Source organism: Panthera onca, chromosome D1, assembly GCF_046562875.1.
Source record: "Panthera onca isolate mPanOnc1 chromosome D1, mPanOnc1 haplotype 2, whole genome shotgun sequence".
NCBI lineage: Eukaryota > Metazoa > Chordata > Mammalia > Carnivora > Felidae > Panthera > Panthera onca.
This window is the reverse complement of record NC_138348.1, coordinates 61648995-61667833: the sequence shown is the minus strand read 5'-3', so window position 1 is coordinate 61667833 and position 18839 is coordinate 61648995. Positions and strand designations below refer to the sequence as shown.

Here is an 18839-nt window from a genome sequence, read left to right as displayed (position 1 = left end):
GGAAGGAAATTGAATTGTGTGCTGACCTAGCAGCCCAGCTGACCTAGCAAGGGGATCTGGACCCACTTAGCCTCTCCCTTTTTAGGAGAGAGTCAAGAAGGAGCTGCCTTTTTGTCCCCATTAGAAGTATGACATTAGGATATCACACGGATCGTCTTCAGGACCAGCTAGTATTTGCTCAATACCTGCACTGCCTGTATTCTCACAACAGCCCTATGTAATTGGCATTCCCATTTTACAGATGATGAAGCTTCATAGAACTGGCAGGTGATAGAGCCAGGACCCAAACCCCGTCTGTTGACACCCATGACCTGCGCTGCCTCCTCTAATCAGGACCTTCTCACATCAAAGGCTTCAATGTCCAGATTAACTATGTCTTTCCTCCTACTCCAGGTTCACAACCGGAACCTCCTGTCCCTGGACTTTGACCGTGTGACCCGCACAGAGAAGATCTATGATGACCACCGCAAGTTCACCCTCCGGATCCTGTACGACCAGGCAGGGCGGCCCAGCCTCTGGTCACCCAGCAGCAGGCTGAATGGTGTCAATGTGACATACTCCCCAGGGGGCCATATCGCTGGTGTCCAGAGAGGCATCATGTCTGAGAGGATGGAATACGACCAGGCGGGTCGCATCACATCCAGGATCTTTGCTGATGGGAAGACGTGGACCTACACATACTTAGAGAAGGCAGGTGTCCATCCCCCCCACCCCCACCACCACTGGCCTTGCCATTTAGAAGACCATTGTGTCATGGCTCAACCCATGGCCAGGCCCAGCTTGCTGCCCTCAGCGGGATAGATTGGACCCATGTGGTCTCCAAAAGAAAACAGAAAAATCTGCAGTAGAGGGCTGGGGAGCCCGAGAGGCATCTGGGTGGATCGTGGTGATGGTGTGGCAGGTGGGGGTCCTGGGGCAGGAGAATGTTAAAGGCCCACATGAGAGACTGGAACTGGGGGCAGGCCCAACACTAACTGGTCCTACAGAGCAGGACTGAGGGCCGAGACCCAGGCAGGGGTCTGCTCCCAGGTCTGGGGCACACAGTGTGATCTGGTCACAGAGAATAGGGCAGAGGCCTAGGGATCAGTACTTAGGCAGGAGGTGATTAATCCTGAGCTTCCAGTGGTGGGCATGGCCTTCGTAAATCCGTTCTGCTTCAGGTTAGGATTTATTTCATCCCAGGGGCTAAGAATCAGAAAAGCCCTGAAAGCAAAAGTTGGTCCCAAATCGGAGAAAATTTAGCTTTGCTGCCTAGCTTCCTTTAGGTGTGTTATCTGCTGACTTATTCCTGTAAAAGAGCCTGCACTTCATGCCCCAGTTCTGGTACCCACGTCTTTACTTTGTTTCCTGCTCGCGGTCACCTGTCCAGGGTCTGGGCTGTGCTTGCTTTGTGCTCAGTCTTCCCCACCGTGTGCTGGGTGAGCATCTCTAAGCAATGTTCTGTGGTGGTGGTAAGAGAGACGTTGGAGGTCATCCAACATAGTGAAAAACCCAACCCAGAGGGGGAAAGAACCTTCCTGGGGCCATGCAACAAGCCATTGTTAGGAATCAGGTTTCCCTGTTGCCATCACAGTCCACCCCAGCCCAGGGTGGGCATATGACCTGTTCCTGCATAAAGCCTTAAATGCCCTTCTCAGATGCATTCTTTATCCTGTGGGCCACAGGGAGCCAACAGAAGTTGTGTAGCAGGCAGTAGATACTGTCAGGCTGTGTTTTAGGAAAATCATTCTTGCTTGAGTAGGAACATTGATTTGAGAAGGAATCTGAAGGAAGGAAGCCAGGAGAGAGGCTGTTGCAAATCCTTCTAGCCAGTGCTCCCAACCTTTCTCACACACCATCACTCACAAAATCATCATTTTTGTACCACACAAAGGGACAAGCAGACAAGGCTGCTCACCATGGGAAGACAGATGGCCTGAGTGCCAGGGCCAAGGGCTGAGAGAAATCCTTATCTTACCCATTTGTACCCCACTGCAGTACCCTATGGCACATTGTTTAGAAGGCTGTGGTTTGGGCCTCACTTAGGACAACCACCAGTTCCCTTGGCTTTTCATTCATCTCCTTTAAGTCTTAAGTGCACAGACTTCCCCTGCGTGCACTCCCCTACTCTTACTTCTGTGTTCCTTTCCCTCCAGTCCATGGTACTGCTCCTCCACAGCCAGCGGCAATACATCTTTGAGTTCGACAAGAATGACCGCCTCTCTTCTGTGACCATGCCCAACGTGGCCCGGCAGACGCTAGAGACCATTCGCTCAGTGGGCTACTACAGGAACATCTACCAGCCCCCTGAAGGCAATGCCTCGGTCATCCAGGACTTCACTGAGGACGGGCACCTCCTCCACACCTTCTACCTGGGCACCGGCCGCAGAGTCATATACAAGTATGGCAAACTGTCAAAGCTAGCCGAGATGCTGTATGACACCACCAAGGTGAGCTTCACCTATGACGAGACAGCAGGCATGCTGAAGACCATCAACCTACAGAATGAGGGCTTCACCTGCACCATCCGCTACCGTCAAATTGGGCCTCTGATCGACCGCCAGATCTTCCGCTTCACCGAGGAAGGCATGGTCAATGCTCGTTTTGACTATAACTATGACAACAGTTTCCGGGTGACCAGCATGCAGGCTGTGATCAATGAGACCCCGCTGCCCATCGATCTCTATCGCTATGATGATGTGTCAGGGAAGACAGAGCAGTTTGGGAAGTTTGGTGTCATCTACTATGACATTAACCAGATCATCACTACAGCGGTCATGACCCACACCAAACACTTTGACGCATACGGCCGGATGAAGGAAGTGCAATATGAGATTTTCCGCTCACTCATGTACTGGATGACTGTCCAGTATGATAACATGGGGCGAGTAGTGAAGAAGGAGCTGAAGGTGGGACCCTATGCCAATACCACCCGCTACTCCTATGAGTACGACGCTGATGGCCAACTACAGACGGTCTCCATCAATGACAAGCCGCTCTGGCGCTACAGCTATGACCTCAATGGGAACCTGCACTTACTGAGCCCTGGGAACAGTGCACGGCTCACCCCGCTAAGGTATGACCTCCGTGACCGCATCACTAGGCTGGGTGATGTGCAGTACAAGATGGACGAGGATGGCTTCCTGAGGCAGCGGGGCGGGGACGTCTTTGAGTACAACTCAGCTGGTCTGCTCATCAAGGCCTATAACCGGGCCGGTGGCTGGAGCGTCAGGTACCGTTACGATGGCCTGGGGCGGCGGGTGTCCAGCAAGAGTAGCCACAGCCACCACCTACAGTTCTTCTATGCAGACCTGACCAACCCCACCAAGGTCACCCACCTTTACAACCACTCCAGCTCCGAGATCACCTCCCTCTACTATGATCTGCAAGGGCACCTCTTCGCCATGGAGCTGAGCAGCGGTGATGAGTTTTACATAGCTTGTGACAACATCGGGACCCCTCTTGCTGTCTTCAGTGGAACAGGTTTGATGATCAAGCAGATTCTATACACTGCCTATGGAGAGATCTACATGGACACCAACCCCAACTTTCAGATCATCATCGGCTACCATGGTGGCCTCTACGATCCACTCACCAAGCTCATCCACATGGGCCGGCGGGATTACGATGTGCTGGCTGGTCGTTGGACTAGCCCAGACCACGAGTTGTGGAAACACCTTACTAGCAGCAACATCATGCCTTTCAATCTCTACATGTTTAAAAACAACAACCCCATCAGCAACTCTCAGGACATCAAGTGCTTCATGACAGGTGAGGATGAGGGCTCATTCGGAGGACAGGACTGTTGTTCTGGTCCTCTGACAGGACGGTCTTCCTTGAGAAAGCTGGTAGTTGGGTCACAGGAAACACTGGCTTTCCTTAGAACAGCAATTTTCAAAGTAGATTTTAAGAAACACTACTTGAGAGAAATGCCCTAGAAAAACTGGTACTGGCCTCAAATTGATTTGACAGGGCAACTACCATTCTTAAATTTTCATAATACATTGCAGCTTATGAAAGTCTCTGAGAAGTCCTCTGGTAAAGAGAACTGTTTAACACAGTTACCCACTATTTCTCAAACATCTGACCACGAAACCCCTTTACCCACAGTTTCTCAAGCATTTGAGCATGAAACCCCTTTTTTTCACCATGAAATCCTAGTGCTTCACTGGATGCATCCCTGAAAATGCACTTTGGAAGTTTCTGACCCAGAGATCAGGCTGACTATGAGTCCCCAATAAGGTGGGTGAAGGTATAGCTAAAGAAAAAAAAAATCAATTTTCTCATTCGGGATAATGTAACGGACAGTTCAGAATTTGGACACAGAACTGCTGAAGGATGCACCATTTTTAAGTTATGGACAGTCACAGAAATTACTTAACTTCCCTTAATTCCAGTTTGCTGACCTGTAAATTAAAGTGAGGGGGCACCTGGGTGGTTCAGTCAGTTAAGCATCCAACTCTTGATCTCAGTTCGGGTCTTGATCTCACGGTTCTAAGTTCAAGCCCCACACTGGGTTCCACTCTGGTCATGAAGCCTACGTAAGTAAGTAAGTAAGTAAGTAAATAAATAAATAAATAAATAAATGTTAGAATGTCTACTGACACTGATAAGTATGCATGTTGTAAATCCTAGAGCATCCACTAGAAAAGAAAGCAGAGGCATAGCTAATTAGTCACTAGTGGAAATAAAATGTAGACTAAAAAAATATTCAATCCAAAGAGGGTAGGAAGAGGGGAGAAAGGGAGAGGATGGACAAGTAGGAAAAAAAAAAAAAAAAAAAAAACCCTGCTAGGATGGTTGCAAGGGTGAAATGAGATACATTTTATAACCTGCCTAGCACAGTGCCTGGCTCATGTAAGGTTCCCTTACCTCGACCCTGACTTAAAAAGTGAGCTTTGTTTTCCACCGCTGTGAAACCAACTGGAATATAAATGTTCACACGTGCCAGAAATGTCTTCAGCAGCCACAGTCCACCCAGCAAAGCAGCCACTCCCAGACCTCAGCCACAGAAGACCTCAAGAGTCAGAGCAGCTATGGGGATTCAGGTCTGGATAAAACCAGCGCTTTTTATAAAAGAGAGTTTGCAGTGGGCAAAAATTGGCCACGCCCCAACTTGCAAACCTGGTCATTTCCTTCTCTTTCTCCTGTGACACAACCCTGCACCCCCTATTTTAAGGCAGTTTCATTTTCATTCAACAAGTGCCTCCTGGGTGCAGCCACTGTTTTCGGCCTGAGGGGATGGGATACAAAGATGATCCCTGCCCTCCAGGAATTTACACTGCAAGGGAGACACAGACAGCAGTGAGGGGCCCAGGATGAAAGTTTGCACTGATGGCCGTTGATACACAGGACGCACAGCCGGCTGTGCCCAGGGAGCAGTTCATCCTTGAGGCCCACTTCTGAGTGGACATTCCTCAGGTAATGGGGAGAAAGGCAACCCAAGCAGAGGGGACTGCATTTACAGAAGTGCAGAGAGGGCAACAGGTACAGCTCACATGAGTGCCCCGTAGGGATGTGGCTTCCTAGCTCCCAAACCTGGTGGCCTGGTCTGGACCCTGCTGCTGCTGACACTGACTGGAGGATTCTTTCCGGGAAGAATTCCAGGTGGTCATGTTGGGAGCAGGCATCCCATGCGTGAGGAAGAAGAGTGGGCGCGGTGGTGGGTGGGTGCGATGAAAGCGGACTTGGGGCCTGTGGTGAACAGGAATAGCCCAACAAGGTCTCACTATGCTCAACTTGCTGGCAGTCCAAGAAAACTTAACAGATTTAGAAAACATTTCCATTATGTCTGTGTACATTAAGCACACCCCCTGCTCATCCTGCAGTGAGTTTCTTTCGAGGTATCTTGGCAGGTTACTTACTGTAGCTGGAAAAACAAAAAAAATGGTACAGGAAAACATTCTGTTACTACAAACCAAGATCCCACTAATTCTCACTAAACCGTTTAGCTTCCATGCGAGCTACGTACAACCTCACTCACATCCAGCAATGACACCAATAAAAAGGAGCATACGCTCCAAATGGATAGGCTGAGGTCACATGACAACCCCTGAACCAAGCACTGTGGCTGGGGAGAGAAAATGCACTGAGTGGCTTAGCCTAGGTGACATGCTCCATTGCTGAACCCCTAGGTGGAGTCAGCCTCCCTAAAACTACACGGATACCCCAAAAGGAAGAGTGAGAAGGCAGAATGGGATGCTAGGAAGGCAACCAAAAAATACCCACCAAGGATCCATCCCATACACTATTGCACTAACCCTCACCTGAAGCCAGTGAGATGGGGATCACTGACTCCATTCTCAGAGGAGGAAAGTGAAGGTCAGAGCCATAAAGTAACTGACCTACTGAGAAGTGGCAGGGCTAGGGGTAGAACTCTGCTCTAACTCCAGAATCCTCATTCTTGGAATGAAATTCACTCTGTAATGTGCCCACATAAGAAAGGATTGTTAATTCATCACTGTCCCAGGTGGCTACACTGATGTCTGGGGCGGATGGGTAAAAAGGGGCTTTTTAACTTGACAGAAATTTCTAACTCTGATGTCATAAAAAGGAAGAGTAAAATTCCCAACTTTTCAGAAAAGTGCCATAGGGGGAAAAAAAAAAAAACAATGAATAAATCGATTTTCAGCATTTTTCCTAAAGGCATAGTGAGAAATATTCCTACCTTCCATCACTTATGATTAAGGCCCAGCCCTCTTTTCAGCCCCCCAGTTTCCTGGGAATCTGCAGTAATCCTGATAGAAGTTTTCCTTTCCAACTACAAATTCAGATGCAGGTTCTCAGCCTCAGGCCAAATGGCTTCATGGGGGATTTTTTCCCCCCCTGTTCTGTTTGTTTTAATTTCCTAAAAACCATCTGCCACGATTCATAGAATCAGAGATTCTCAAAAACTAGTGAAGAAAGGGACTTTGGAGGCAAGCTAGCCCAAGTGCCTAATGTTACAAATGAGGAAATGGAGGTCCAGTGACGTGGGGGTCTGGGTTTGAAAAAGCTCAGAAAACCTTCTATGAGCCAGGAACCGAGCTGGACACTTTAGAATATAGGAAACCCAGTCATTCGTGTAACAAGCTTAGAACAGTTGCTGTATGATGGCTGCCCAAAGTGGTAACACTATTATTCTTTCCATGGCTTGGTGAAAACCATTTCTACCATCAGTTTGTAGATAGGGAAACTGAATCTCAGAGAGGTTAAGGAAACGGTCCAAGTTCACACAGTGTGCAACTTGGGGAGCCTGAATTTGAACATGGGTTTCGTCTTGCCTCACCATGTTCTTTTCCTTCCACGACCTTCCTAGAAGTAGAACCTGGGTTTCTACGCCACCCTTCCTATCTTCCTCCACCCTGGTACCTCCATGTTTCACACCCAAGAGAGAGGGGCTCCAGGGCATCCAAAAAACAAAAAAAAACAAAGGCAAACTTGAGGTCCTTGAATGAGAAGACAGCACAGGATGCAGCAGTGGCAGGGACACAGTTGTCAACCCCCAAAGGACATCCCCATCGCTGGAATGGCTTCAGTGGGTGGTAGGGGAAGACAGCTGCACCAGTGCCTGGACCCTAAGCAGGGCCTCCCTGACTAGAGACATGTCTCATTTGGAAGAAGGCAAAAGCAGGCCTGGATGCCCATAGCCCAGGACTGCCAGCTCTGAGGCTCAACTCCACCCCCCACCCCACCCCTTCCCCAGACTTTGGATTCTGAGTCTCTGCTCAACAAATGCTTTAGCATCTTCAACTGCCTCTTCTCAAGGAAGGCCGAGCCACGCTGGGACACAGGCTGGCTGTCACTCTCCTACAGGCACCCAGTTAACTCCTACCTGCCATCCCAGGCTTCTCCTGCGCTAGCCACAATTTTTCTTTCTGGTTCTCTCTCTGCCTTGCTGAACTGCTCTCCGCTTACCTGAACACTCCCCACACTCACCTGCCCTCTCCAGGCCTTGCCTTGCACACGGTCTTTGCCTGAAGTGCCCCCTTTATCTCTGCTGAAGCCTGACAAAAGGTACACAGCTTTCAGTGTCTGCCTTAAAGGCCACCTTCTTTGTGAAGACTTGTCAGCCTGTCCAACTGAAAGACTTCTGCCCTCCTCTCATCTTTTTTCTTGTGTCAAAGTTTTGCATGCCTGTGTGTCATCTCCCCTTCAGGGTTCTGAGTGCACAAGGTGAGGGTCGGAGTAACACAGTGCTGGGCACACGAAACGCTCTCAGCAACATTGGGCCTAGTAACAGATGACACTTTATCCATCCTCTTGCTTTCCCTTACGTCTTGGCTTCCTGATTCTGTTCTTCAGTGAGCCAAAGGCTCATGGGAAAGTCCTCTCTATCCCTATACCTAATATTCTATAATTAGTAACCCCCCAGGAATGTTGTAAAATCGATGAAACCAATGCCTATGGCGCTAGATCCTCAAGCCCACTATTTTTTTTAATGTTTGTTTATTTTCAGAGAGCACGCATGTGAGTGGGGGAGGGGAAGAGAGAGAGGGAGACAGAGGATCCAAAGTGGGCTCTGTGAGGATAGCAGAGAGCCTGATGCAGGGGCTGAAACTCATGAATGATGGGATCATGACCTGAGCCAAAGTCGGACGCTTAACCAACTGAGCCACCCAGGTGTCCCCTCAAGCCCAGTATTAAAGATTGGAAAATGAAGGCACAGGGAGATTAAATGACTTCCTTAGCATCACTTACCAGAGTAAATGAAAGGTAGACTCAGGGTGGGGGGGGGGGACTCTTTGATGTTTGGTAGAGGCCATCTTGCTGCTTGGGAGAAGAGGGAGGGCTTGTTTTTAAATGGAATTTCTCTTTGAAAGTCATTCACTTAAATCTTTCCTTTGGGTGCAGTTGTCCTCTGCAAGTGTTTCCTCCTGATGCAGGGGGTGGGTGTGCATCATCTACCCCCCACCCCAGTCCCCCCGGGTTTGAATCCAAAGAGGTTTAAGTGACAGGGGAGTCTGGAAACCTAGGTTCTACTGAAGTCACAGCTCTCTTAGATACACATCTAGGAGAGGAACAATGGTCCAAAGAGTATGTGCGGCTTTAATAACCATGAAACAGTTTTCCAAAGTGTTTGTAGCAGTTGATGTCCCACTTGCGACACCCCCCACCCTCACCCCCCCACTGCTGTCTCACTCTGGGCCACTTTATTGGGATATGTCACCTTTGAGGTCCACTCACTCCACAAGGACATTTCTGCTTCTCTCCCACCCAGATGTCAACAGCTGGCTCCTCACCTTTGGATTCCAGCTGCACAATGTGATTCCTGGCTACCCCAAGCCAGACATGGACGCCATGGAACCATCCTACGAGCTCGTCCACACACAGATGAAAACTCAGGAGTGGGACAACAGCAAGGTAATCTGCGCACACACAGCCACCCACCCTCAGGCCAGGCAGACCTTATGGGAGTGGCTCCTACAAAGCTTTTCAGGAAAGCATGGGCCCGTGACGGAAGCTGACGTGGTGCAGCCACAGTGCCTGCCAGAAGCTGTTCAGGAAATCTGTAGTAACCACTGGCAAGCCACTGTGGACCCAGCTGTAACAGAACACAGACCCCCACAAGCTCTATTAAGTTTTCTCTGATACGCGGAGTTTGGAATTCCACAAAAACAATGAGCCTTTGTCACTGCCCAGAGCAAAAGGGCAAGGAGGGAGGGTGTGTTCTAAATACAAGTGTGACATTTTCTGAGCACCTCCGTTCACCTGCACCTGCCTGAGGTATTCTACACAAGTTAACGCACACATATCCCCTGGTATTACTGTTGGCATTTTACAGGTTTAATGCCTGAGGCTTTCCAGTGCCACACAAGCAAGGAAGGGGTAGACTGGGATTCACACCCGGATCTGTCTGTAAGGTGTTCAAAAAAATGTTACCTTGTCTTGTGTGCCTTTTATGGCCTGGTTTTAAAGACTCACAGAATTATATAGCTGTGAAGGTCCTTAAAAACCCCTCTACCCCACCCCTCACTTCAGGCATCCCCTTTTCGCCCCCTCCCCCACTTCATAATGTAAGTACTAGGAGCTGCCTCTTCCAGACCCCACGCTGCACCCCGTGAATGCAGGCATGAATCAGGCGGAGACCAGGCCTTCTGGGGATCCCTGTCCAAAGGGAAAGCAGGGTTGTTAGATGGCACACTGCTGACAGCCAGAAACTTGCATATCCGTGTGTCTTACTCCAGCCTGATTCCCTTCATCCTCGGCTCAGCTGCCTCCGTCCTCTAGACTCTGGAGAACATGATTCTGCACGTCTAGGTCCTAGCGGTACCCCATATTCTCCCCTTCAGAGCACTTACCACACCTGTATCCCCACTGGACTATGAGCCCCAAGAAGGCAAATAAATCCTGGGTCTTCTTCGGTACCCAGTGTACTGCCCTTTTGCTGAATGCACAGATGGTTGAAAGAAGTACACAACCCTGTGTGAGGTAGGCATTCTTCCTCATTTTACAGATGAGGAGACCAGAGCTCAGAGAGAAACTTGCTCAAGGTCACTCAGCAGGAAAGGCGATGAGAACCCAGTGTGTCTGACCACAAAGCCTGGCCCCTTTCTGCTGTTCTGTGCCGCTGTAGCCCTGCCGTCTGTCTGGCTCAATCCCCACTGTCCACACACCCCCCCCCCCCCCGGCTGACCTGGCTGATTCCACAGCAGCCCAGCTGCTCCCCACCTCCCCCCACCCCCACCAGCTTCCCTTCCCCCCGACGCAGAGCCCCAGTCTCTGACGGCCTGTTTGCCAACCTCGCCCGTCAATGAATTATTGATTTCTGCCCTTGGCAAGCATCGAAGATCTGTGTTGTTGAGCACTCCAGCTTTCGTGAAACTCTAGGAAATAATTGTTCACAGACAGGGTTCTATTAATTATAAAGAGGACTTAATTTCAGTGAGAAGCCGATAGGCCTGTTTCTAAAGCCATTTCCCTGAGTTGCTGGTTAAGCCCTGGAGCTTGCACGAACCCGGCTTTGCCAAGCTCCTGCACCATGGGAGGGACGGGTAGGTGGTATGATGTGGAGACCAGGCCCAATCTGTCCCCCAAAGCAGCCGAGAGCAGAGGCATCTGAGGAGCCCCCAGGAAGCACTATGGGGGCAGAGGCCCTCCTTGAAAATAGTTTATAAACATGACGGAGAACGATAAAGCAGGGTAAGAGGGGTTATATAAATGACCGCTTTTCATCTTACTAAGCCTTCTTGCCAAGAACGCATTGCTTGTCATTCCTCCATCTGACATCGTCCCCTTATCCTCCGAGTTCCAACTCAAGCGTGAGTCTGCCCTTGAACCCTACCTTGTCCACCTCATTCCTCCATCTTTGGGCTGAGATGTTCTGATCCTTGTCCTCTGCTCCCTGATCCAGAGCCCTTGAAGCTGAGCCTCTAGAATCAGACAGAGTTCAAACGTTGGCTTGAATACTTACCCCCTGTACGGATGTGGGCCCATTACAATCTCTTAGAGACTTATTTTTCTTAGATGTAAAATCAATAATAAGAGTACCTACTATATGAAGTTATTGTGGAAATCAAATGAGATACCGAATGTGACTGATTTAGCTCAAAGACCAAGACCTGTTAGCCAAAGTTATTACTGCTACTTCTCTTAAACCACCAGTTATCACATTTGATGATAATTATTTTCTGTCACATCTGTCTTTCTGCACTAAATGATGGGTTCCTCAAGAGCAGGGATGATGTCTGATTCGTTGGTACCTCTCCAGTGCCCAGAAAGAAACCTGGCACAGAGCAGATGCTTGCTGAAGAGTTTCTTAACGGAAGGATGGGTGAACGGATGGATAAAGGACGGCAGAATGTTCTAGTGGTCAGCAGTAGAGCTAGATGCTACTGGTTAATGTGTATAGATTCGATTAGTTATGAGAGCTGACTCTTCAGGCTCTTGGGGAGAGGTTTTCCCCTTTGCCTCATTCCTTCTTTCTCTCTCTCCTCCCCCATCAGTCTATCCTCGGGGTACAGTGTGAGGTGCAGAAGCAGCTCAAGGCCTTTGTCACCCTAGAACGTTTTGACCAGCTCTACGGCTCCACAATCACCAGCTGCCAACAGGCCCCAGAGACAAAGAAGTTTGCATCCAGTGGCTCGGTCTTTGGCAAGGGGGTCAAGTTTGCCTTGAAGGATGGCCGAGTGACCACAGACATCATCAGTGTGGCCAACGAAGACGGGCGGAGGGTTGCTGCCATCTTGAACAACGCCCACTACCTGGAGAACCTGCACTTCACCATTGACGGGATGGACACCCACTACTTTGTGAAACCAGGGCCCTCGGAAGGCGACCTGGCCATCCTGGGCCTCAGTGGGGGGCGGCGAACCCTGGAGAACGGGGTCAACGTCACGGTGTCCCAGATCAACACGATGCTCAATGGCAGGACTAGACGCTACACAGACATCCAGCTCCAGTATGGGGCACTGTGCTTGAGCACTCGCTACGGGACCACATTGGATGAGGAGAAGGCGCGGGTGCTGGAGCTGGCCCGGCAGAGAGCCGTGCGCCAGGCGTGGGCCCGCGAGCAGCAGCGACTCCGGGAAGGGGAGGAAGGCCTGCGGGCCTGGACAGAGGGGGAGAAGCAGCAGGCGCTGAACACGGGGCGGGTTCAAGGCTACGATGGCTTCTTCGTGATCTCCGTGGAGCAGTACCCGGAACTGTCAGACAGCGCCAACAACATCCACTTCATGAGACAGAGCGAGATGGGCCGGAGGTGACAGAGAGGTCCGCGGCCTGCACTTCTTGCCAAAGACAGCTACTCTTTCGTGGCCACACACCTGACTGTGTTGTACTTAAAAAAAAAAAAAAAAAAAAAAATCCTTTTTTTAACAAGTGCAGAAAACAAACCAACACACACAAAAAAGATACTGGTTGCATTGTAACTCATGCAACATCCTTTTTTTTAAGAAAAGAAAAACACAGATTTGGCCTTCACACATTTTTTGCAAAGAACAGAAGGTATTTTTTTCTGTAGTGTGATCACAATGAAAACTTTATTGTCTCTTGTTCCCTTTCTCCTTGAGGAGTTTTCCTTGTTGTTGGGGTACATTTCTCCTCTCTGAGACACATCTCCTGAGGTGTGTCCTTGTCTGTCCCTAGGTACCCAGTGTGATGTGAGACACAAGTGTCTGTGCTAACTTGTCTCATGTGCAACCCTTTCTTCCATGGGGGTCGGGCAGGAGTGAGGGGTGTAGAGAGTGACGGGCTAGTACCGAACTACTGAGGGGGCCCGGAAGGAGGGTCTGCAGGACCTGAGGATTTTTGGCTCAGCTCCCCCAGACGAGTGGCGGCTTTTGACTCACCATGTTCTGTGCCTCTGGAGGACCACAGATGTCTTCATCTTGCTCTGGGGACTTTTCTGATATCATTTAGCACCTGTTCCAAGCTGCCCCAAACTCCTGTCCAAGCTTTATATTTTGACGCTAAATGCAACCCCCTACCCTTTTGCAAATCCTGTGTAGTTGTCGGTGCCACCCCCATGCGGGGATGGAGAAAGTGTCCCCCAGGTCCCTTCCCCCAGTCTGGTGACGTAACATCCTGGGGCTAAGAGCCTCACCCTCCCATAGAGGCGAGGCACCCAGGATGTCTGTGGTTGGTTGGTCTTCCCATGATGTTCCTTATTACTCATCGCCTCCTCTCTCCCAGAGTCAGATGCGAGAACCGGCAAGCCCTCCACGTGAGCCCAAGGTCCAGGGAGGGGCAGGCCACCCATGGCAAAAGGAGGGCAGTGGCAGCAAGGGTACCAGCCTGCCTTCCCAGGTGAACCTCTCTCCCCATGACTGTGGGTATCCTCCCTCCACTGTTCAGCTCCACCACTGAGAAACAGGAGTGTGGAGAGAGGTGTTTGGTGGCCGTTGATTCTGGAAAGATGCTTAAGAAGAAGTCAGCCAAAGAGAGGAAGGCATAAGCCAAGCATCTTCTAACCAGCTCCTGAAGGCTCCTCTGCCTCCCATACATGAGCCAGTAGCACAGCTGGGAGGCAGCAGGGTCAGCGTTCAGGAAATTCCTTCTGTGAAGTTCTTCTAAAACAGCTTCCCCTCTGGAGGAGTCCATCCCGGGTTTTAAAGAGAGACTGAGGAGAAAGGAGGGAAGAGCTAATTTGGTGTGGCCTGGCAAGGTCATCCAACCCCCTCCCCCTCCCCCTCCCCACCCTGCTGCCCCAGGTTTGGGACCTGTTCCTGAGGCCGGTACCCACAGATCAGGGAGGCCAGGCTACAGCTGTCCCTGGGAAGACCCATGCCTGAGGTCACTGGGAAGAGGCATACGCTCTCTCGCCTTCTTGGAAGTGGGCACGCCCAAGAGCAGCCATCAGGCTAGGGAAGCATTGAGGGGAGGGGACAGCCACAGCAAGAGCGAGGAGCTCCTTGCTCCTGGTTCATCTGCCTAATTACCATCATCATTACCACTCACAGGAGGTTCTGGGAGACCAGGAGGGAAGCCAAATGCTTCCTTTTGAGCTGGGCTTCTTATAAAATGGGACTTTTATGGGTTACATTTACATTAAGTGTGGAAAATGAATTCTGAGTCTGAGCTATCCCCCGTGGAAACCTTGTTGGACTGATAAGCTCATGGCACCTTTATAGCCTTACTCACAGAGTCTTCAGAATATTACACGAGTTAATGAAACCAAGAAGGTCTTTGCTGTGTGAGAACCGGAGCAGCATGTAGCCTGGGTTCTGCCTGGCAGAGGGAGGCACCCGCCGCTTCTCGGGAGAGGAGGTTTCGCCTTACATCATCCCACTGGGATTAGAGGATATGTTTCGCTAAGTGCTCTTCCTGCTTCCACAAAAGTCACACTGCTGTGACAGTGCACCTTGGCCCGTATGCCCACTGGTTGCCCAGTGCCTCTGGGTACAGAGCTCTGCTGAGTCAGATGCAGTATTCCTCGGGCCTGCTGTGTGTGGTCCCTGGGAGCTGGTGGTGGACTCCCATCTGGCAGGATCGTTCTTGGACGGGATGGAAAGCAGTTTGGCCTGAAGAACACGTTTGTTTTTTAAATCCAAAATAGACTGATGCGTCTCAAAACATACTCTTGATACAAGGAGCCCTTGGGTGAAGCTCTCGTGCCCATTAGCCTAGCTGATCGGTTCTATCTTGGCTACCTGACATCAGTCGAGACCTGCTGGGGACATCTACTTGAAGGTCAGAGCCAACATGAGAGCCAAGGGAATCATCTCCCTACACCGTCCCCACCCTCTGAACCCTCCACCCCCACCCCCCACCAAAGTAATAGGATGGACTTGTAAAGATCAAAAACACAGAATTATTGCATGTTCCTTCACGTTTTGCCTTTCCTGGGCTCCACACCACCACGGAGGCCCAGCATCAGTACGGGGAGAAGTTGAAGCATTCTTTCTTTAGAGAAAAGATCTCAGGTGTGGCGTAGGCAGCATCACACACTGTGGTTTCACATCGGTACTGTTGCTCCTGGAGACGGTGCTTCTGGCCTGGCCTTTTGGAGTGGGCTTCCATTAGGGCTGGCAGGTGACATGGAACCGCCCTTCTCAGTCTGTCCTTCTGCTGAGACCAGCAGCCCCAATCTCACAGCAAGAGTGAGTCTGAAGGCATAAGCCAGAGTTCCCCATGCCCACCGAGTGGCCTCTGAGCATCAAATCCCACCCTCGATGGCACCTGCCCTTTTAGCACTAAGCTACTCAAAGTGTCCATTTCTTGGAGAAACCAGCCTTCCCTCACTGGCCCAGGTTCACGATTCTGCAGGATGTTGCCCTAGCAAAGGGTTTGTTTTGGAAGAGTTCCTGCCTTCTCCCCTGCCTTCCACGGGTACCATCGCCCCCTGATCCTCAGCCTCTCTGCCATTGCTTTAAACAGGACTTATTCCCCAGCTCTGTTTTTCGTAAGATGAGATTCCCTTTTTTTACCCAGCCTCCAGACAGACATCATTGAAGGGCAGAGCTATGACAAGAGAATGAAGGGGAAGAAACTCTGGGGTAAATTGCACCTTTATCAGCCCCTGATGCTGGTCTCTCAGAATTGCTGGCTGAGAACCCAAGGAACAGCCCAGTGCCTGATTTCCACCTAGGGATGGAAAATTTGAAACAATCCCTAGGAAACTGACCAGAAGTTGAGAATGGTTTAAATAATCAGGATGGGGTGGGGCAGAAGCAGAAGGTGACGGTGAGGCAAAGGAAGGTAACACTGGGCAGTGTTTTCATAGACACATAACAAAGAATCACATTTGCTTGAAAAAAAAATTATAAAGGACCTTTTCAGCTGTGACTTGTAAGTACCACCTTTGTAGGTGGCTGTTTCCATTATGCAAAGATCGGGCTTTTGGTGTGAAGTCTTAGAATGCAGGTTCACATCTGCAGCCTCGTGGTTGTGGTTGCCACGTGGTGAGGGCAGGGATGCTGAGCTTGGCGCCCAGGAGGAAGGAGCTTGCCAGGACTCTGCAGGATCCTGGGCTTTGGGGTTTGACATCCCTGGTGCTCAAAGTCGGATCTATTCTCCATTCCTCGTAGCAGCCACTAAGCCCAGTCCATGCCTTCTGGTCCTGAGCTGGGGCCTGCCTCCTGAGGGGTTCCAGAAAGAACCCAGTCTCCTCTTTCTGTTGGGATCCTTGTTACAACAAAAAGCCCTCCACTTGAGGCTCATAATTCCCAGCTAGGTTTATACACTTGTCTATATTTTATTGGAAGGGAGGGGGTTAAAAGAAAGAACTCTGTAGTTCAAGACCCTTTCATTTAACCGTCAGAAAACAGCAAACTCATTTTAAAGACTCATTGCTCAGGTGATAGAAACTTTATCCTCTCCAACCTTTACATTCTCAAAAACCAGCCCTGTGTACTTGACCGCCCCAGACAGCGGTGAGCTCTTAGGTTTCATCATGAATGTGGAAGATCAGAGTGGGGAGAGGCCTCGGTGGGGCTCATGTTGGGTTTCTTACCCACTCTGGAATGCCAAAGGCATGACACTGGGTGACTCCTCGGTCCCCAAAAACATGTGATTGATTCTGAGGGCCAACTGCCAACGGAGAACCAGCCCTCAGGCAGGCTCAGCCATTCCTGCAGAAGCTGGGTCACAGATGTCTGGTGGGGCCCGGCAACCCTGGTTTCACCCAACACCAGAATCCCACTTTTCTAAACCCGCCTGTTCTTGAACACTTCTGAACCCGCAGCTTTGGCAAAAGGACTGTCCCAAGCTGCCTTTGGACGACCAACACTGGAGACTCTGGCCTTACCATGTGGAAATAGTTTTCCTGAAGTCTGGAACTAATTTTGAGAAGTTTTTTTCTCGACACTTTTGTGTTTCTAACACTGTATTCTTGACTGTGTAAATACCGACAAGGCTGTAAATAAATGCAGATGTAGATACCTTCTAGAAAAAGAAAAAAAAGGCATAAAAACAAAACCAGAAGTGATCCCGTGTAGCCTTCGTTGACAAATAAAAGAATATTTTGTGTTTAAGGTGTCTGGTGGCCTTTGTTCAGAAAGTAGCGACTGCCTGAGCTAGTCCTCTGAGTTTGCACTTTTGGACGCTGCTGTTCTCAGGATGCCCTGGAAGACTCAGGTCCTTGGCCCCAGAATCCCTCGTAAGCTGCCATCATCATTTCCAGAGGCCACATGACCCTGGGGCTTAGCTTCATGAATGTCATCATGCTGTGACATCAGCTATGTCCCAGGGCTCCCCCAGGGCATCCCGCACCACCCCCCCCCAAGCTGATGTCTTCACTGGCCTCAGGGACAGACTCCAAGGGGCAGGAAAGCCCAATACTGCCCTGAAGAGAGAACCACTGGGCACAGAGTTGTCTCCTATGCCGCGAGTTACACTTTTTTTTTTTTAATGTTTATTTATTTTTGAGGGAGAGCAAAAGCAAGGGAGAGGCAGAGAGAGAGAGGGGGACAGAAGATCCAAAGTGGGCTCTGTGCTGACAGCAGAGACCCCGATGTGGGGCCTGAACTCAGGAACCATGAGATCATGACCTGAGCTGAAGTCAGATGCCTAACTGACTGAACTACCCAGGCACCCCGTACTTTTGAAACTAAATGAATGCAGAGTCCTCTTGCAAACTATTGGGAAAAATTATTTTAGCATTTTTTCCCTTTCCTTTGTGTCTTCTTACTGTATCTTTAAAAATAAAAAACTAAGGTAGTTATAATCACAGCATACAGGTAATTTCTCACCCTGCTTTTCTCACTTAACCTCACATTTAACCTCTCAGTTCTAGAAGACCGAGATGACAGCTGGTCACTTCAGAAAGTACATTTGCTAAGCCCAGCTCCCCGGTGTGAATGGCAAACCTTATGAAAATGCAAGTAATTGAGCAGAGGAGTAAGAGCAAGCCTCCCTGCCCTCCCGTTAGCCCCAGCACTGGCTCAGCACCAGGCCCTCTGGGAAGCTCCAGGCCCCTCCCTTCCCCCAGGCAACCAGTGGCTCTCCAGGCACAGAGACCCAGACCACCACTTTGCTGTGGTGCCAGGAGGCACCTACAGTGGTAGAGAAAATCCCTACTCCACTTTGGGAGTCAGGCCAACCCGGGTGCAGAAATTGGCTCCAGCTCTTACTATGGAATCATGGCAAGTCTTTTAACCCTCCTAAGCCTTGGTCTTCCATCTGTGATGGCGGTATGATGATGCACACGCCTCAGAGGACACGGTGTGCAATGAGTCACAATACAGCACAACGCGCTCTCTCCCAGGTAAGTTTTCTACAGCATACTCCTCCCTCCCCAGCCCCCACCCCCACGCCCACCTACCTTCCAAAGTCCGCTACTCTTCCCACCACACTAGTGCTTCTCAACCTTGGCCCTGCATCAGATTCACCTGCAGAGCTTATCAAGACAGACTGCTGCTCCCCCCCCCCACCCCCACAGAACTTCTGAATCAGTGGGGGGCGCCTGAGTGGCTCAGTCTGTTAAGTGTCAGACCTCAGCTCAG

General features: G+C 50.2%; 1 protein-coding gene across 4 annotated transcripts in view; it reads left to right on the top strand.

Moving 5' to 3' along the window:
• The window catches only part of TENM4 (teneurin transmembrane protein 4), a 2903849-nt gene extending 2886480 nt beyond the window's left edge, over positions 1-17369 (top strand). For all 4 annotated transcript variants that reach the window (XM_078433056.2, XM_078433057.2, XM_078433058.2 and 1 more), the window contains 4 exons: positions 394-690; positions 2136-3750; positions 9179-9321; positions 11904-17369. In XM_078433056.2, coding sequence (XP_078289182.1) covers positions 394-690; positions 2136-3750; positions 9179-9321; positions 11904-12662 — 2814 coding nt within the window. In that variant the 3' untranslated portion in view covers positions 12663-17369. The remainder of the gene's footprint in view (positions 1-393; positions 691-2135; positions 3751-9178; positions 9322-11903) is intronic.
• Positions 17370-18839: the final 1470 nt, after the last annotated feature.